Source organism: Microtus ochrogaster, chromosome X (assembly GCF_000317375.1).
Source record: "Microtus ochrogaster isolate Prairie Vole_2 chromosome X, MicOch1.0, whole genome shotgun sequence".
Classification (NCBI taxonomy): Eukaryota; Metazoa; Chordata; class Mammalia; order Rodentia; family Cricetidae; genus Microtus; species Microtus ochrogaster.
This window is the reverse complement of record NC_022026.1, coordinates 20,465,956-20,479,369: the sequence shown is the minus strand read 5'-3', so window position 1 is coordinate 20,479,369 and position 13,414 is coordinate 20,465,956. Positions and strand designations below refer to the sequence as shown.

Sequence of the window (13,414 nt, the reverse complement as noted above, 5' to 3'; positions counted from 1 at the left end):
AATTAATCTGCTCTGCTATAAAACTCCAGTGCCCTTAACTCTTCCCTATAGGTCTTTAAAATCTGTAGTTCCTGATTGCCTATGTCACATCCCCTATTCTAGTCCTCTCCCTCACATTAGAGAACAATTACAGTCTGTGAGATGAAGAGGGTAGAGTTATAAAGGGACAGAATTCTGGATCTCACAGAGGGATTTGTGTCAGGCTCAAGCAAAACACTGCTGAGGCCAGTGTTTAAGGAATCTACTTGAACCCAGAAATGGACCGTTCCACACATGATCCCCAAAGTATCATGGGTAGATCATGCCTAGTCTCTGAGTAGGAGGAAAGCTTGTCTCTGTATCTTCACTCATGCAAAAAGCATTATTATTGAAGAGGAAGTGCTCAAGGCACTTTGAAAGACTTTAACTTTAACTTCCAGCCTAAGAGTATTAAGAATAGATTAAAAAGACTGACAAAATGAAAGCGAGACTGAAGGCAAAAAACTTAAGAAAAGGTATTCGGATGGGAATAGAATGGTTGAAATAAAAATGACTTTACTGAAAGAGTTTTTTTTCCTAGATGGAAAAACTGTCTGAAACAAAAAAAACACTTTAAACCCAGGTAATGGTGGTACACATCTTTTCCCCCAGCACTTGGGAAGAAGAAGCAGGTGGATTTCTGAGTTCAAGGCCAGTCTATTTAAGGGAACTTACATAGGTCTACATAGATAGTTCCGGAATTGCTAAGGCTACACTGAGAATCTGTCTTGAAAAACAAAACAGCATAAAAGAAATAAAAAGAAAAAGTTTGAAGAACTGAGTGGGATTAGCAAGACTACTGTATACAATCTATTTTCATAGAGATAGTCACCATGTTCTAAAAACAGCAAAATATTCGCCATGTCCTAAACACAGCAATATACCCAACCATTCTTAGACAGTAAACTGAAGTGATGACAAGAAGTTAATAAAACCTCTTATATTGGTGATTCTGTGTTGCTGGGTTCTCATACAAAGGTTTTAATTTTGTCAGGAAGACAATTGAGTGGTGACAAGGATGAAGCAAAACTTGTATGGGAAGGCATATACTAAAGTTCTTTTATAGTTTATATGAAGAAGTTTACGAAAACAAAGTGTTTTTGTGTAACTCAGTAATTCTATCTCTGAGAATCCAGCTTAAGGAGGTAACTTCATATACAATGCTTACAGTATTATAAAAGTTGGAACACCTTCCTTTTTTCATGATTATATTGATTTTTTTTACAATTTTTTCCTCAAAGAATTAATTCCAATGTAGAAAGCTGGTTTGTTAAAAAATATTTCAGGAACAAAAATAACACTAATTCAAAGAACAAATAAGTTTCCACTATACACTTAATACATTAATACAACTGTAGAACTGTAGAACCCTTTATCTTAACTACAGAATTAAGAAATTTCAATAATATAATTAATTTTATCTTTTTCTCCATTTACATTGCTCTGGACTAAACCAAGAGTCTTTTCCATGTTAGTTGAGTGCTCTAGCATATATTTATTATACCTTAAAAGTTTACTTCAAGGCTGTAAAAATGGCTCATATGGTGATAGCATTTGATGCCCAAGTCTGATAACTTAAGTTTACTAATAAGAACCCAAATAGAAAATCCCCAAAAGTTATCCTCTGAACTCCAGTCGGGTGACATTTCACATGTGTAGATACATGTGCACACTTAAATGCCCATGTGTGCACATACATACATAATAGTAAAAAATAAAATTGTTATTTCTCCCATTTCCAAAATTGTCAATTGCCTTGGAGTACTAAAACATTAAAATTTCAGAAGTTTCCTCTCTAACCAAAGGACATGGGAGTAAAACCTGGATATTTCTGCCATAACTCAAAATAAAAACAGCAACTCAATATTATTTCCTTCATTATCCATCATTTTAATATTCACTCCTTCATTAACACTGACTGATACAGTGTGATAGGCTCAAAACAGTGAATATGAAGGCAAAGGGACAGTTACACAAATCCTAAAATGCCCTTGCCTTGTCTTGTGGGTGAAATCACACTAGGATTCATTATTTCTTCCTCTTCCTTGTTTGAAAACAGCCATAAACACTGGCCGTGGGATATTCCTCATCACCAAGGAAAGCTGATCAAGGAAGGCATTGATGGATGTTCGGAAGAGAACAGGATCTTCAGTGGTCCACCTCCTAAAAGTAAAGGAGTGACATCATCATGGGGAAAAAAAGGAATCTCTACAGTGTCACCGTACAATGTCTTCTGCTTATGTCTAATCCACCCAAGTCTCCATTATAGAACTCCTAGAATACACATTGCCTCCCAATCTAAGGCCCCTCCCACTCCAAACTCTTGGAGAACTAACACAGTCAGAGTACTGTCATTCACGGTGAACTCATGCTGAACCATCACTTGCTGTTGCTGGACATTTGAGGCCAGGGATCTGCAGGCTATGTTTGCCTCCACAGCAGTCCTGAATGGCACTGTTACAGAACTGGAAGGAGATATGGTTAAGGTATTAGCCACTATCGAATCTAAGTATTGGGCTTGATTATACCTCTGAGGTTTACTTTAGCATGTTCTGAAATGACACCCAAGGCAACTCACAGCCACTTCTTCAGTAGTTCTGGTTTTCGATACCTTATAGCCTGCTTACACATACATGATTCCCTGTTCTGCCTCAATATTGACTCTGCTCAGGACTCACTGTCCACAGTACATCCTTCTGTCTCCTTCCTAGTCGGCCATAAACCTTCCCAAACTAAGTCTCCTCCCAAAGCATTTTTTGAGTTCTGGCCTACATATGTCGCCATGCCCATTGTCAGTGTGCTCTCCCTAAAGGATACAACTCCAGGAGTCGACTTCCAGCTGTTGTTGCAGCATCTCCACTGGGTCCTGGGATAATTGGTACCTGCTCCTCCTGAGGAGCTACAGGTGCTTGTTCTGCCACAACTCTTGCCTCTACAGGGCTCCTTGAGTCGAGGCTGCATTGGACAGCCTGGCTACCAGAATCTTGAGGGTGACTTTCACGAGGGGAGTTTCCATTGTCATTCTCGGCTTCAGAAATCTGTGAGCTAGCTTGCTCATCTGGGTTTTCAGTTGTATGCTGGCCACACTCCTCTTCTTCACCACCTACTTTACAACTCTTGTTCTCACCAGGATCCTGCATGGTTAAGTGGGCTATTCCCTCAGAGTAATATCTAATATCACCGCCCGCTCATTATTTGTTAAGGGAATGAGATGCCAGTACTAGCCCCGCCCATTTAGACAAAGGGTGCCTGTGTGATGCGCACAGTGACAGAACAAATAGGGTCTCGCGAGAGTAGGAGATTCTCGTGGGCGTTTCAAACATCTCCAGAGATTGTACGCAGCAAACTAGAGCTCCTTCACTTATCCTTGGTGATCAGAAGTTATCAGAAAACACTGTGAGTTTTCTACTTTGTACAGTGTTAGATATGTGTCAGAGAGTGTTCTATGGCATCTACTTAAATTAACTAATTTTATCCTCATAATTTAATATTCTTCATATCCTAAGGCAACATATTTCAAAATAACTAATTTACAAGTTTATTGTAAAAATTAAAAGAACTAAATTTATATTATAATTATTATAACACTTAGAGCATCTTGAAAATAGAAAGAAATGCCTTTTAAGTACTTAAGAACAATATACATATTTTATGTACAAGCACACAGACTCAGAGAGTTTATGGAATGAATTCACAAACTGCTAAATGGTAGGGCAAATATTCAACTCAGGCATGGCAATCTAGTTCCTTATATCAATCTCATGAGTATTATAAACAAAGTTTTCTTTTGGAATAATTTTCTTGCCTAGTTAATTTCCATGAAGTACAGAAATAGCTCTAGGCAATTTCTGATTCACTTTAGAGCAATGAAATTTGTACGTTATCAAATGTTTTTGCAAGTAGCATTTAATATTGTTGGCAATTTTTTCTCTTATTTTAGTTATCAAAAGAATATCACAACACAACAAATAGTATAACTAAAAATTGTAATGTAAAACAATGTTAGCTTTCATGCTTTTTCTTCTAACTGTCCATATCCCTGTGCATATATTTCTGCCTTTTTGTGTTGGAAATTGACATGTGATATGTTATTATTCAATAGTCAATAGGAATTCTGTTAGGATGCCACTCTGCCATTACACTCTAAAACTCCCATTAACAAACTGTATTCTGAGAAAAATATCATATTGTGACTGTCTGATATATGAAGTCACAAGGCACAAAAGCCTGTGGAGGCTTCTAGTTAAAAAAATTTTAAAAAATACTCTGAAATTAATTCTCCAATAATTTATATTATCTTAGAAATGGAATAGTCTTTACTTCTACCTAGTAATAAGCATCAGCAAATATGCTGCCTATATTCTAGTGAGACACTGAAGAAGGGAATGCAGGTTAATAACATTAAAAGTTTTGATGAACAGAATATGTAAGATTATAAATGTATGTTAACTCATGTCTATGTTAATTTATTTTACACAGCATTAGATAGCTAATATGTCTAGTGGTACTGAGGGTACCAGAAGCTGGTCATCTTGTTTTATTCTACTGTCAGAAACATAACTCAGTAAAGTGAGGTTTGAAAGCTCTTAGAAGTTTTAACCCAATAATTTTGTCTGTATAAAATACTATATAAAATAATGAGGACAGTATCATGTTTTTGAGACAGCATCTCATTGTGTAGACTTGGCTGTCTTGGAGCTCACTGTGTAGACCATGCTGGTTGTAAAATCACAGAGATTTGTCTGCATCTACCACCCAAGATCTAGGATTAAAGGTGTGTACCAACATGCCTGGTTGCCTCTACAAAATTAATTAGGAAAAAACACACACATGTAAAATACTCTTTATAGTAAGTATATATTTTTTTTTCGAGACAGGGTTTCTCTGTGGCTTTGGAGCCTGTCCTGGAACTAGCTCTTGTAGACCAGGCTGGTCTCGAACTCACAGAGATCCGCCTGCCTCTGCCTCCCGAGTGCTGGGATTAAAGGCGTGCGCCACCACCGCCCGGCATAAGTATATTTTAAATGCACATAATTAAACAAAATAAAGTTTCACTTAAATAATAATTGGTTCAAATATTCATATAGTTAACTGAATTTTATGAGGTTGTGAAAAATTTGGATTGTGGATTGTGTTTGTTTTGTTTTTTTTGGACCTCGAAAGAAGGCTATAAAATTGAGAAGAAAACAACTATATTGACAAGCTAACAAGCTAAATGCTAAGGAAAGGAAGCCAGGCTCAGACAAAAACCACATTCCTTCCTTCATATTTTCATTCGAGCTCACTAGAATTTTGGGGGGCAGAAAGGAATTTAATGTTCTTGTGGAGCAAAAAATAAGAGATAGTAATTCAAATAAAAGATAAATATGAGATTCTTTTTCTGACACAAATATGCACACATATGATAGAAAAGTAGAAGGAAAAATATTAGAGTAAGAAAAGAAACAAAGATCAGGGTGGTTGAACAAGAGAGAACTATGATATAAGACATGTAATAACAAATGTCACATATCTTTTCATGTATGAATAATATATATGTGAATAATATATATGCACATATATAATATGATCACTCACATATATAATTTCAATTGGGATGGGAACTACAGTATTTGGAGAGAAAAACAGGATCAATGAAAATTTAGAAGAGACAAGGGAGTATATACAAAATGTATGACAATAGAGTGGTCCTCAACATTTTGTATATATAATAAAAATGAAGTTTAAGCTTTGTTAAAATATCATGGAATGGATCACGTGAAATATTTAAGTAGTCATTAGGTCAAGACTTTTATACTCTCATGAATTAATTAAGTAATATTAGTTTTATAGATTAATGAAAAACATATTCTTTGTTGTAAAATTCCTCCCATGAGTTTCATTATTTTCCAGAACCTGCAAAGTCCCAAATTGCAAGACAATGATCCAGTAAACTTTTATCCTTAATAATTATCTGCAGTTCAATTATAGCAACAAAAAATAGGCAAGAGCAGAAATAAAAATATGAAATTAAGATAATTGATGTACCTTTCTTCCTTAGATAAATAATACCTCTTCATATCCCAAGGCAACATGGGGCAGGTGATTCTCTTTATAAAGGATTTGTGAGGCTAAGTGGCACTGAAAGGTCATTGTGTAAAGTTGTGATGGTAAAGCCTTGGTTAAAGTGGAAGCCCGAGAGTATAAGAGATGGCAGAGCTGTGAGACATTTGCTGAAGAGAACTGCACACCAGGAATAGAACCAGCTCAAAAAATATCTATGTCCCAAGCAACAACATACAGGATTAAAGACATGTAAGCTCTTTGACATTAGGTATTAAGGTACAAGGTTTGGTATTTTCCCTGATGGCTTTCAGTCTTGTATTGGTCTGGTGTTTATTCACTCTGCCTTCATGCCTTGCTTTTGGAATGAGAATGCATATTCTGTCACATTTTATCTTGAAAGTTTGCAATTTGCTTTTCTATGTTATAAGAAGGTTAAAATGTGGCTGTGAGTGTTAGAGATACTTTGGACGTCTGTCAGTATTGAGACTGTCAAAGATTGTGAGAACTTTTGAGGTTGTGTTAAATGTATTTTGTTCATAAAATGGCAAAGAGTCTATTGTGAGCAGGGAATGAAATGGTATGGTTTAGATGAAAAGTATACCCCATAGGCTCAAGTAATTAAATACATGATTCATAGCTGATGACACTGTTTGGAGAAGCTTTAGAACCATTAGCTGCTGGAGTCTTGCTGGGGAAAGTATGTTACTATGGAAGGACTTTAAGAGTTTTAGTGCCTACCCATCAAGTTGACTCTTTCCTTCCTACATGTGGAACAATATGTGCTCTCTTGTCTCTTTTTCTTCCTACTGCTATGCTACACTCCCACCATTATGGACTCTCCTTCTGCAACTTTAATTGAAAATGAACTCTTTCTTGGATAAGTTGCTTTTGGTCATGTCATTTTATCAAAGACACAAGACATTGCTCTATTTATGAAATTCCAAAGTCAACCCTAAGCGCTTACCTCACAACTACAGGGTCCCTTGAGTCTGTTTTCTCAAATATTTTTCTACTTCCTTCTTTCCATCCTTCCTCATAAACAGAGCCCAACACATTATGAAATTAAACTTTCTTTTTTCATTCCAGTGTTCAAACAACATTTTGAGATAAAAGGCTTGGCTTTTCTATTTAAAAAATAATTCTCTGCATGTGTTGTTCATAGCATGATATTGTTCTGGTCTTGTGAGAACTTACAGTAACTTAAGGAGTTGTTTGAAGTAGAAGACTTTATACCTCTTCTTACTTTGTCTAATATTGATTCTATTTGTTATCCTATTTATAATAAAAGACTAATATGCTATAATATCTCCTTTGTCCTAATTTCCTGGATTCTTCTCATGGACTGATTATTTTTTTTTTTATTATTTTTTTGGTACCTGATAACTTGATGTGAGTGAGACAGACACTGTTTTCAGGAACAAATATAGAAAGATATGGGATAGAAAAGGTTGTTGGCTTGCTTTGTATTTGTGAAAAGTGTTGGTTTTAGACAGGATTTGCAGCAAATTGAGGAAAAAATTTGCTTTGGATATTGAACAGGAGGAGGAAGTACATAGAGCAACCATTTTTCATGGTAACTTGAAGGAAGCAAGCTTTCTTCTTCTTCCCCTTCACCACTATTTTTGCATGAGTTTAGCTCATCATGGTTAGAAGAACAATCTGAAATAGAATCATCTGACTCCTCACTGACATCTGCCATACTGAAATGGCACAAGCTAAATGTACTTCAGTACTCTAGTTTTCTCTCTGAATAACTTTCTCTGGGCAATGAGAACCTGTATCTTAAGCTTAGGTTTGCCAGAAAAATAAAAAAAAAAAAAACCAGAACCAAAAACCTCCACCCCCTAGTGTGTCTTGGGTATCATGGCAATGTTTAAGTCACTTCTAATAACTCTATGAGAGGAGGAAACATATTAATGAGAAGTTCAGACAATGAAGTGCATTTTTCTCTTTTTCTTTTCTGTTTTGACTCTGTTAGCTTTTTATCTTAATCTATTTTACTTTATTGTTTTCCCTTAGAAACCTATTTTCTTTCAAATGAGAAATAGGGTGGATTTAGATAGAGGGAGAGGAGGGACTAAATGGCAAGGAAAAGAGGGATGGGAAACTATAATCAGAATTTATCATTTGAGAAAAAATTCAATTCTCGAAAAAGAATAAAAAAATTTAAACAAGAGTATATTATGACAGCATTAGCAACTGTATGATTATCGGTGACTTAATATTCTATAGATTTTAATACTTTAAAATTAAATTAGGCTGGGCAGTGGTGGCGCACGCCTTTAATCCCAGCACTCGGGAGGCAGAGGCAGATGGATCTCTGTGAGTTCGAAATCAGTCTGGTCTACAAGAGCTAGTGCCAGGACAGGCTCAAAAGCCACAGAGAAACCCTGTTTTGAAAAATCAAAAAAAATTAAATTAATTATTTGGTTAATTATAAATTATATATAATATTATACATTGACATACAAAAATGCCATAAACATGCCTATTTTGGTATCCATTTATGAAGCTAATACATTAAAGTTAGCAAGAACATTTAAAAGGAGAGCAAGATGAAATATCAAAGCAGTTTTCATTTGCATTTTAATGAAAGCTAAAGATAGTGAACACTTTTTAGGTGTCTATTGTTACCATTTTTGTTGTTTTGAGAACTGGTAAGAATTATAGCCTATATTTAATTGGGTCTTATGTTTTCTCAATTGACTTTCAAGTTCTATGTATATTCTGGGTATTAATCCTCTGCCAGATATATAGTTGGTAAAGGTTGTCTCCTAGTGCATGGCCTTCCTAATTTTATCAATTCCTCCTTTAGTTATGCAGAAGCTTCTTAGTTTTATGAATCCTGCTTATCAATTATTAGCATTACTTCCTGGTCAATTCTGAAAGTCCTTTCCTTCCCCCATTTCTTGTACTACTTATGTTTTCTTCTAGAAGTGTCAGTGCTTCAAGTTTCAAATTAAAGTCTTTAATCCATTTGGATGTGAATTTTTCATGCAGAATGATAGGATAGAAATGTCTTTAATATTATTCTTCTACATGTTGATACCCAGTTTCTCCAACATTATTTCACAAAGATACTGCTTTCCTCCAGTGTGTGCTATAGTTTATATTTTCTGTATTGTTGTACATTGATGAAATGTATTATTTTGTGTCAATCACAGAATGTTTTTATTACAATAGCTTTGTAATATAGCCTGAAATCTAGTACAGTAATCTTTCCAGCACTATTTGTTTTATTCAGGATCACTTTGGTTTATCTGGGATCTTTGGTGATTACATAAAATTTTTAGATTTTTTTTTTTTGATTTCTAAGAAGAATGTTGTGGGGATTTGGGTTGGAGTAACATTTAGTCTATAAATTGTTTTTGATAGAATGATCATTTTCACAAAATTAATTTTTATTAAACTATGAACATGAGAGATTTTTCAGGCTTCTGATGGTCTCACAAATTTATGTCTTCAGAGATTTGAAGGTTTTTTTTTTTTTTATCCAGATTTTTACCCTCAGTTTTTAGGTTCATTTTTAGATGACTCTTTGAGGACACTATAAATGTGATTGTTTCTATGATCTCTTTCTGAGTATGCTTGTTATTGATATACAGAAAAACTTCTGATTTTGTGAGTTGTCTTTGTAGTCTTCCATTTCTTAGAATGTTGATTGTGTCTAGAAGTTTTCTGATGGAATTTTGAGGACCTCTTACATATAATGTCACATCATCTAAAAGTAGGAATAATTTGAGTTTCTTCCTATTTATATATTTAATGTCCTTCTCTTGTCATATTACTGGAGCAGTAATAATAATAATAGTCATTTTATTGTTGTTATTACTTTGATTACCTTTTATGCATAATACATCATTTTCAAATGGGAATAACCTGTAAGAAAATGTGAGATCAAGAAAGGTGGCAATATATTCTGGTGAAGATACTGACAAAACAAAATCATAATTTACTTTTGTGGAATTACAAACTGACTCAACCACTGTGGAATCCCAAAACAGTTAAAATGGATTGATGACTCTATCAACATGACTCAGCTACATCACTCTGTCATATACTAAAGGGACTAGATATCCTACTACAGAAATAATTGCTTGATTGTGTTCATTTTTGCCTTTTTCACAATACTCAAGAAGTATAAACAAACTAGATTTCCTTCAGTTGATACAAGTGTAATAAATATTGTTCATACACAAATTAAAAATATAAAATTTTCAGATAAATGTATGAAACTGAAAAACGTTATACTGAACTAGGTATTCGAGATCAGAAAGACAAATGCTCATGTTCTCATTTATTTGCGGATTTATGTTCAAAACTTTAGATTTAAGAATATAACCTGCAGGAACCCCAGAATACAGGAATGTCAAAGGAGGCCATCCTACTAAGGGGTGAAACTACAGCCAGGTGGTGTGGTCACATGCCTTTAATCCCCACTCTAGGGAGGCAGAGGCAGGCGGATCTCTATGAGTTTGTGGCCAGTCTGGTCTACAAGAGCTAGTTCCAGGACAGGCTCCAAAGCAACACAGAAAATGCTTGTCTTGAAAAAAAAAAGATGTGATAGTAGGACATAGCTGCTAAGAAGAGGAAATGGAGAAAATGTTAGGGATATTCTAACCAGAGAACAGGAAGATAAGGTAATGCAGAAGGAGAGTTAGGAAAGAAAACTAAATAAATTCAAATGCTTTTAAAAATTTATAGAGTAACATTATTTTATAAACTATATGCATAATGTGTATGTGTTTATGTATATGTTATATATGTATGTGTGTAAGTATATATGTATTCATATGGGGTGATGTTTTTGCCATGAACCTTTTAAGAGCTAATATTAAGTACAGCACCATGCATGAGAAAAATCTCTTTATGTGGTTGGTCAGGAGACTCAGAAAAATTCCTAGAAGAGTATTGCCCTTGGGTGCCTTGCAGAACTTGAAGGTAAGACCTTATTGGTTTTGAAATTATACATTTTTGACATAAGATATGGATAAATTGATCTAAAGCTGACCTGGGAACTATCTCGCTGAGAACTAGGTCTCACAATATTGGAAGATGCTATGCCAGATATCAAGGAAAAGCAATCAGCAATCTTACTCAGCTGTAAAAATCTTTAAACCTCAACAACTAATTGCCCAGCAAGATACCCCAAGTGGTTTTAAAGTGCTTTTATATTATTATTATTATTATTATTATTATTATTATTATTATTATTATTACCAAAAGATGTAATTGAACTTAAAGGCCCACTCAGTAGGAAGGAATTCCTGCCTACTACTATGAACTTAGGTATTTACCCATGGCTGGAGAGGGTCTCAAACCCAGAAGAGAAACTACTATTGTCATACTTAAACCAAAAAAATTCAATCTTTATTGTAAATACCATTTTTGGTGCCCACAGATAAATATAGCTCATGTTTTCATCAAGGAAACTTTGTTTTTGAGTGGCTAGATGCTACAACAAATATCAACAACTGGTCAAAATGCAGAGAATATATGGCCACAGGACATACAAACACTGAGCCATCTCTCCAGTCACCATGAATCATTTTGTATAAATACACATTTTTTTTTAAAAAAAAAATCTTGTATTTTGCCAGATTTTAGTAGAATAAAACTTCTGATTTTGTGAGTTGTCTTTGTAGTCTTCCATTTCTTAGAATGTTGATTGTGTCTAGAAGTTTTCTGATGGAATTTTGATGGTAAAAGAAACTATAGAAAGATAATAGAGATTTAAAATGTACTCTTAGCTGAACAATGAGGATTTCTAGGAAAGAGGAGGGAGAAAGGCAGTAAATGCCAATGGAGAAAAGATAACAAGTAAACAAGACTTCTATACATAACAATACTGACATGCATAAAAACTCACAGAAATAGTAGCATCATACACATGGCCTGCATATGTTGTGGAACTTTGGCTAAGAATGGTCCTCATGGGCTTATAGATTTAAATGCTTGGTTACCAAAGAGTGACACTATTTTAAAAGATTAGGATCTGTAGCCTTGTTTGCAGAAGTGTGTCACTGAGGGTCTATTTAAGGATTCAAATGCTGAAACTAGGCCCAGTGTCTGTTTTCCTGTTGTCTGTAGATCTGATGTAGAACTCTCAGTTCACTTTTCAGCACCAGATCTGCCTATATGACACCATACTTTCTGTAATACCCGATTTTGTGTTACACCCTTGGTACAGTTCGCGCGCCACTGCACTGCACATGAGTCGGGCAAGAGCCTGGAGATTGAAAGAACACACACACAGAGACCAGGGTCATTCGAAAGAAGATCAGCCAAAAGCCAGTTTATTCAGGTGTGGGGGAGTCCTTATCTACCTAACTGCTGCACAAGGATCTCCGCCCAGGCAGGTGGGAAATTACCATATTAACAAAGGAATAAATGCCCTGCAGCTAATCACCAGGTGGGGCAGGGAGAGCACAGAAACACACAGGAAGCTTAGTTAGCTGATCATAAACTGTCCCAGCAAATGTACCCCAGGAACAGGGGCAGACCAGGGCCCTACAATTTTCAGCCATGATGATATTGGGCTAAACCTCTGAACTGTATGAAAGCTCCAATTAGGCGCTTTCCTTTGTAAGATATGATATGGTCATGGTATGACTTAACAGCAATAGAACACTGCCAAAGACACATTCCTGAGTCAGTTGGAGTTCCAGAGCTGAGAAGAAAAGTGGATAGAAATCTTCATCCTTTACCAAGAAGATATCTCCAATGAATAACTACTTGAAAAAAAATCTACAAAGGAGTCCTATTGGATACACAAGCCACACCTAAGGACAGGCCATATTTCCAGAAATAGATGGCCAAAACAAAATGAACTCAGTGGTATTTTTAGACATTTTCTCATCATGTTTTGGGCATTTTTTTTTACCTTACAGGTCTTTTCTTTACATCTTATGATTTCCAATTTTGTGATTTTTATGAGATTTATGTGTGTGCAAATGTGTGTGTTTGAAACTCACAGAGATCCAGGACTTCTTAGTGCTGTGATAAAATACATGAGAAAAATTTTAAAACTCATGATTTAAAATGGGAAAATCTAAAGAAATCAGTATACTCTAAGATACATGACTTATCAAGATTAAGCCAAGAGAATACAAAAAGTAAAATAGATATATAATATGGAACCAAATTGAAATATTTACAGAGTTTTCAAAGAAGGAAAAGTACACACACTACTGGAAAATTATACCAGACATTTAAAGAATGAATAACAGTAATGCTACTTAAACTCTTTAATAAAATCAAAAAAGAATGAACATATGCAAATTCATTATATGGCCTCAATATTTAACCTTGGTGTCAAATCAAGATAGGGATGTAACAATAAGAACCAAAA

General features: G+C 35.0%; 1 protein-coding gene across 1 annotated transcript; it reads right to left on the bottom strand.

Moving 5' to 3' along the window:
• Window positions 1–1,920: 1,920 nt before the first annotated feature.
• Window positions 1,921–3,204, bottom strand: LOC101991475 (EKC/KEOPS complex subunit Lage3-like). The gene is made up of 3 exons (XM_005358525.2): window positions 2,836–3,204; window positions 2,355–2,483; window positions 1,921–2,181 (listed from the first exon to the last, which is right to left on the bottom strand). The coding sequence occupies exons 1-3, from the start codon at window positions 3,156–3,158 to the stop codon at window positions 2,037–2,039; spliced, it is 597 nt and encodes a 198-aa protein (XP_005358582.1). The 5' UTR covers window positions 3,159–3,204; the 3' UTR covers window positions 1,921–2,036.
• Window positions 3,205–13,414: the final 10,210 nt, after the last annotated feature.

Coding starts and splice junctions, on each gene's coding strand:
- LOC101991475 (XM_005358525.2), bottom strand. CDS start 3,158: ATGCAGGATCCTGGTGAGAACAAGAGTTGTAAAGTAGGTGGTGAAGAA. Junction 2,484..2,835: donor GGAAGTCGACTCCTGGAGTT/GTATCCTTTAGG, acceptor ATCTCCTTCCAG/TTCTGTAACAGTGCCATTCA. Junction 2,182..2,354: donor AATGACAGTACTCTGACTGT/GTTAGTTCTCCA, acceptor CTTTACTTTTAG/GAGGTGGACCACTGAAGATC.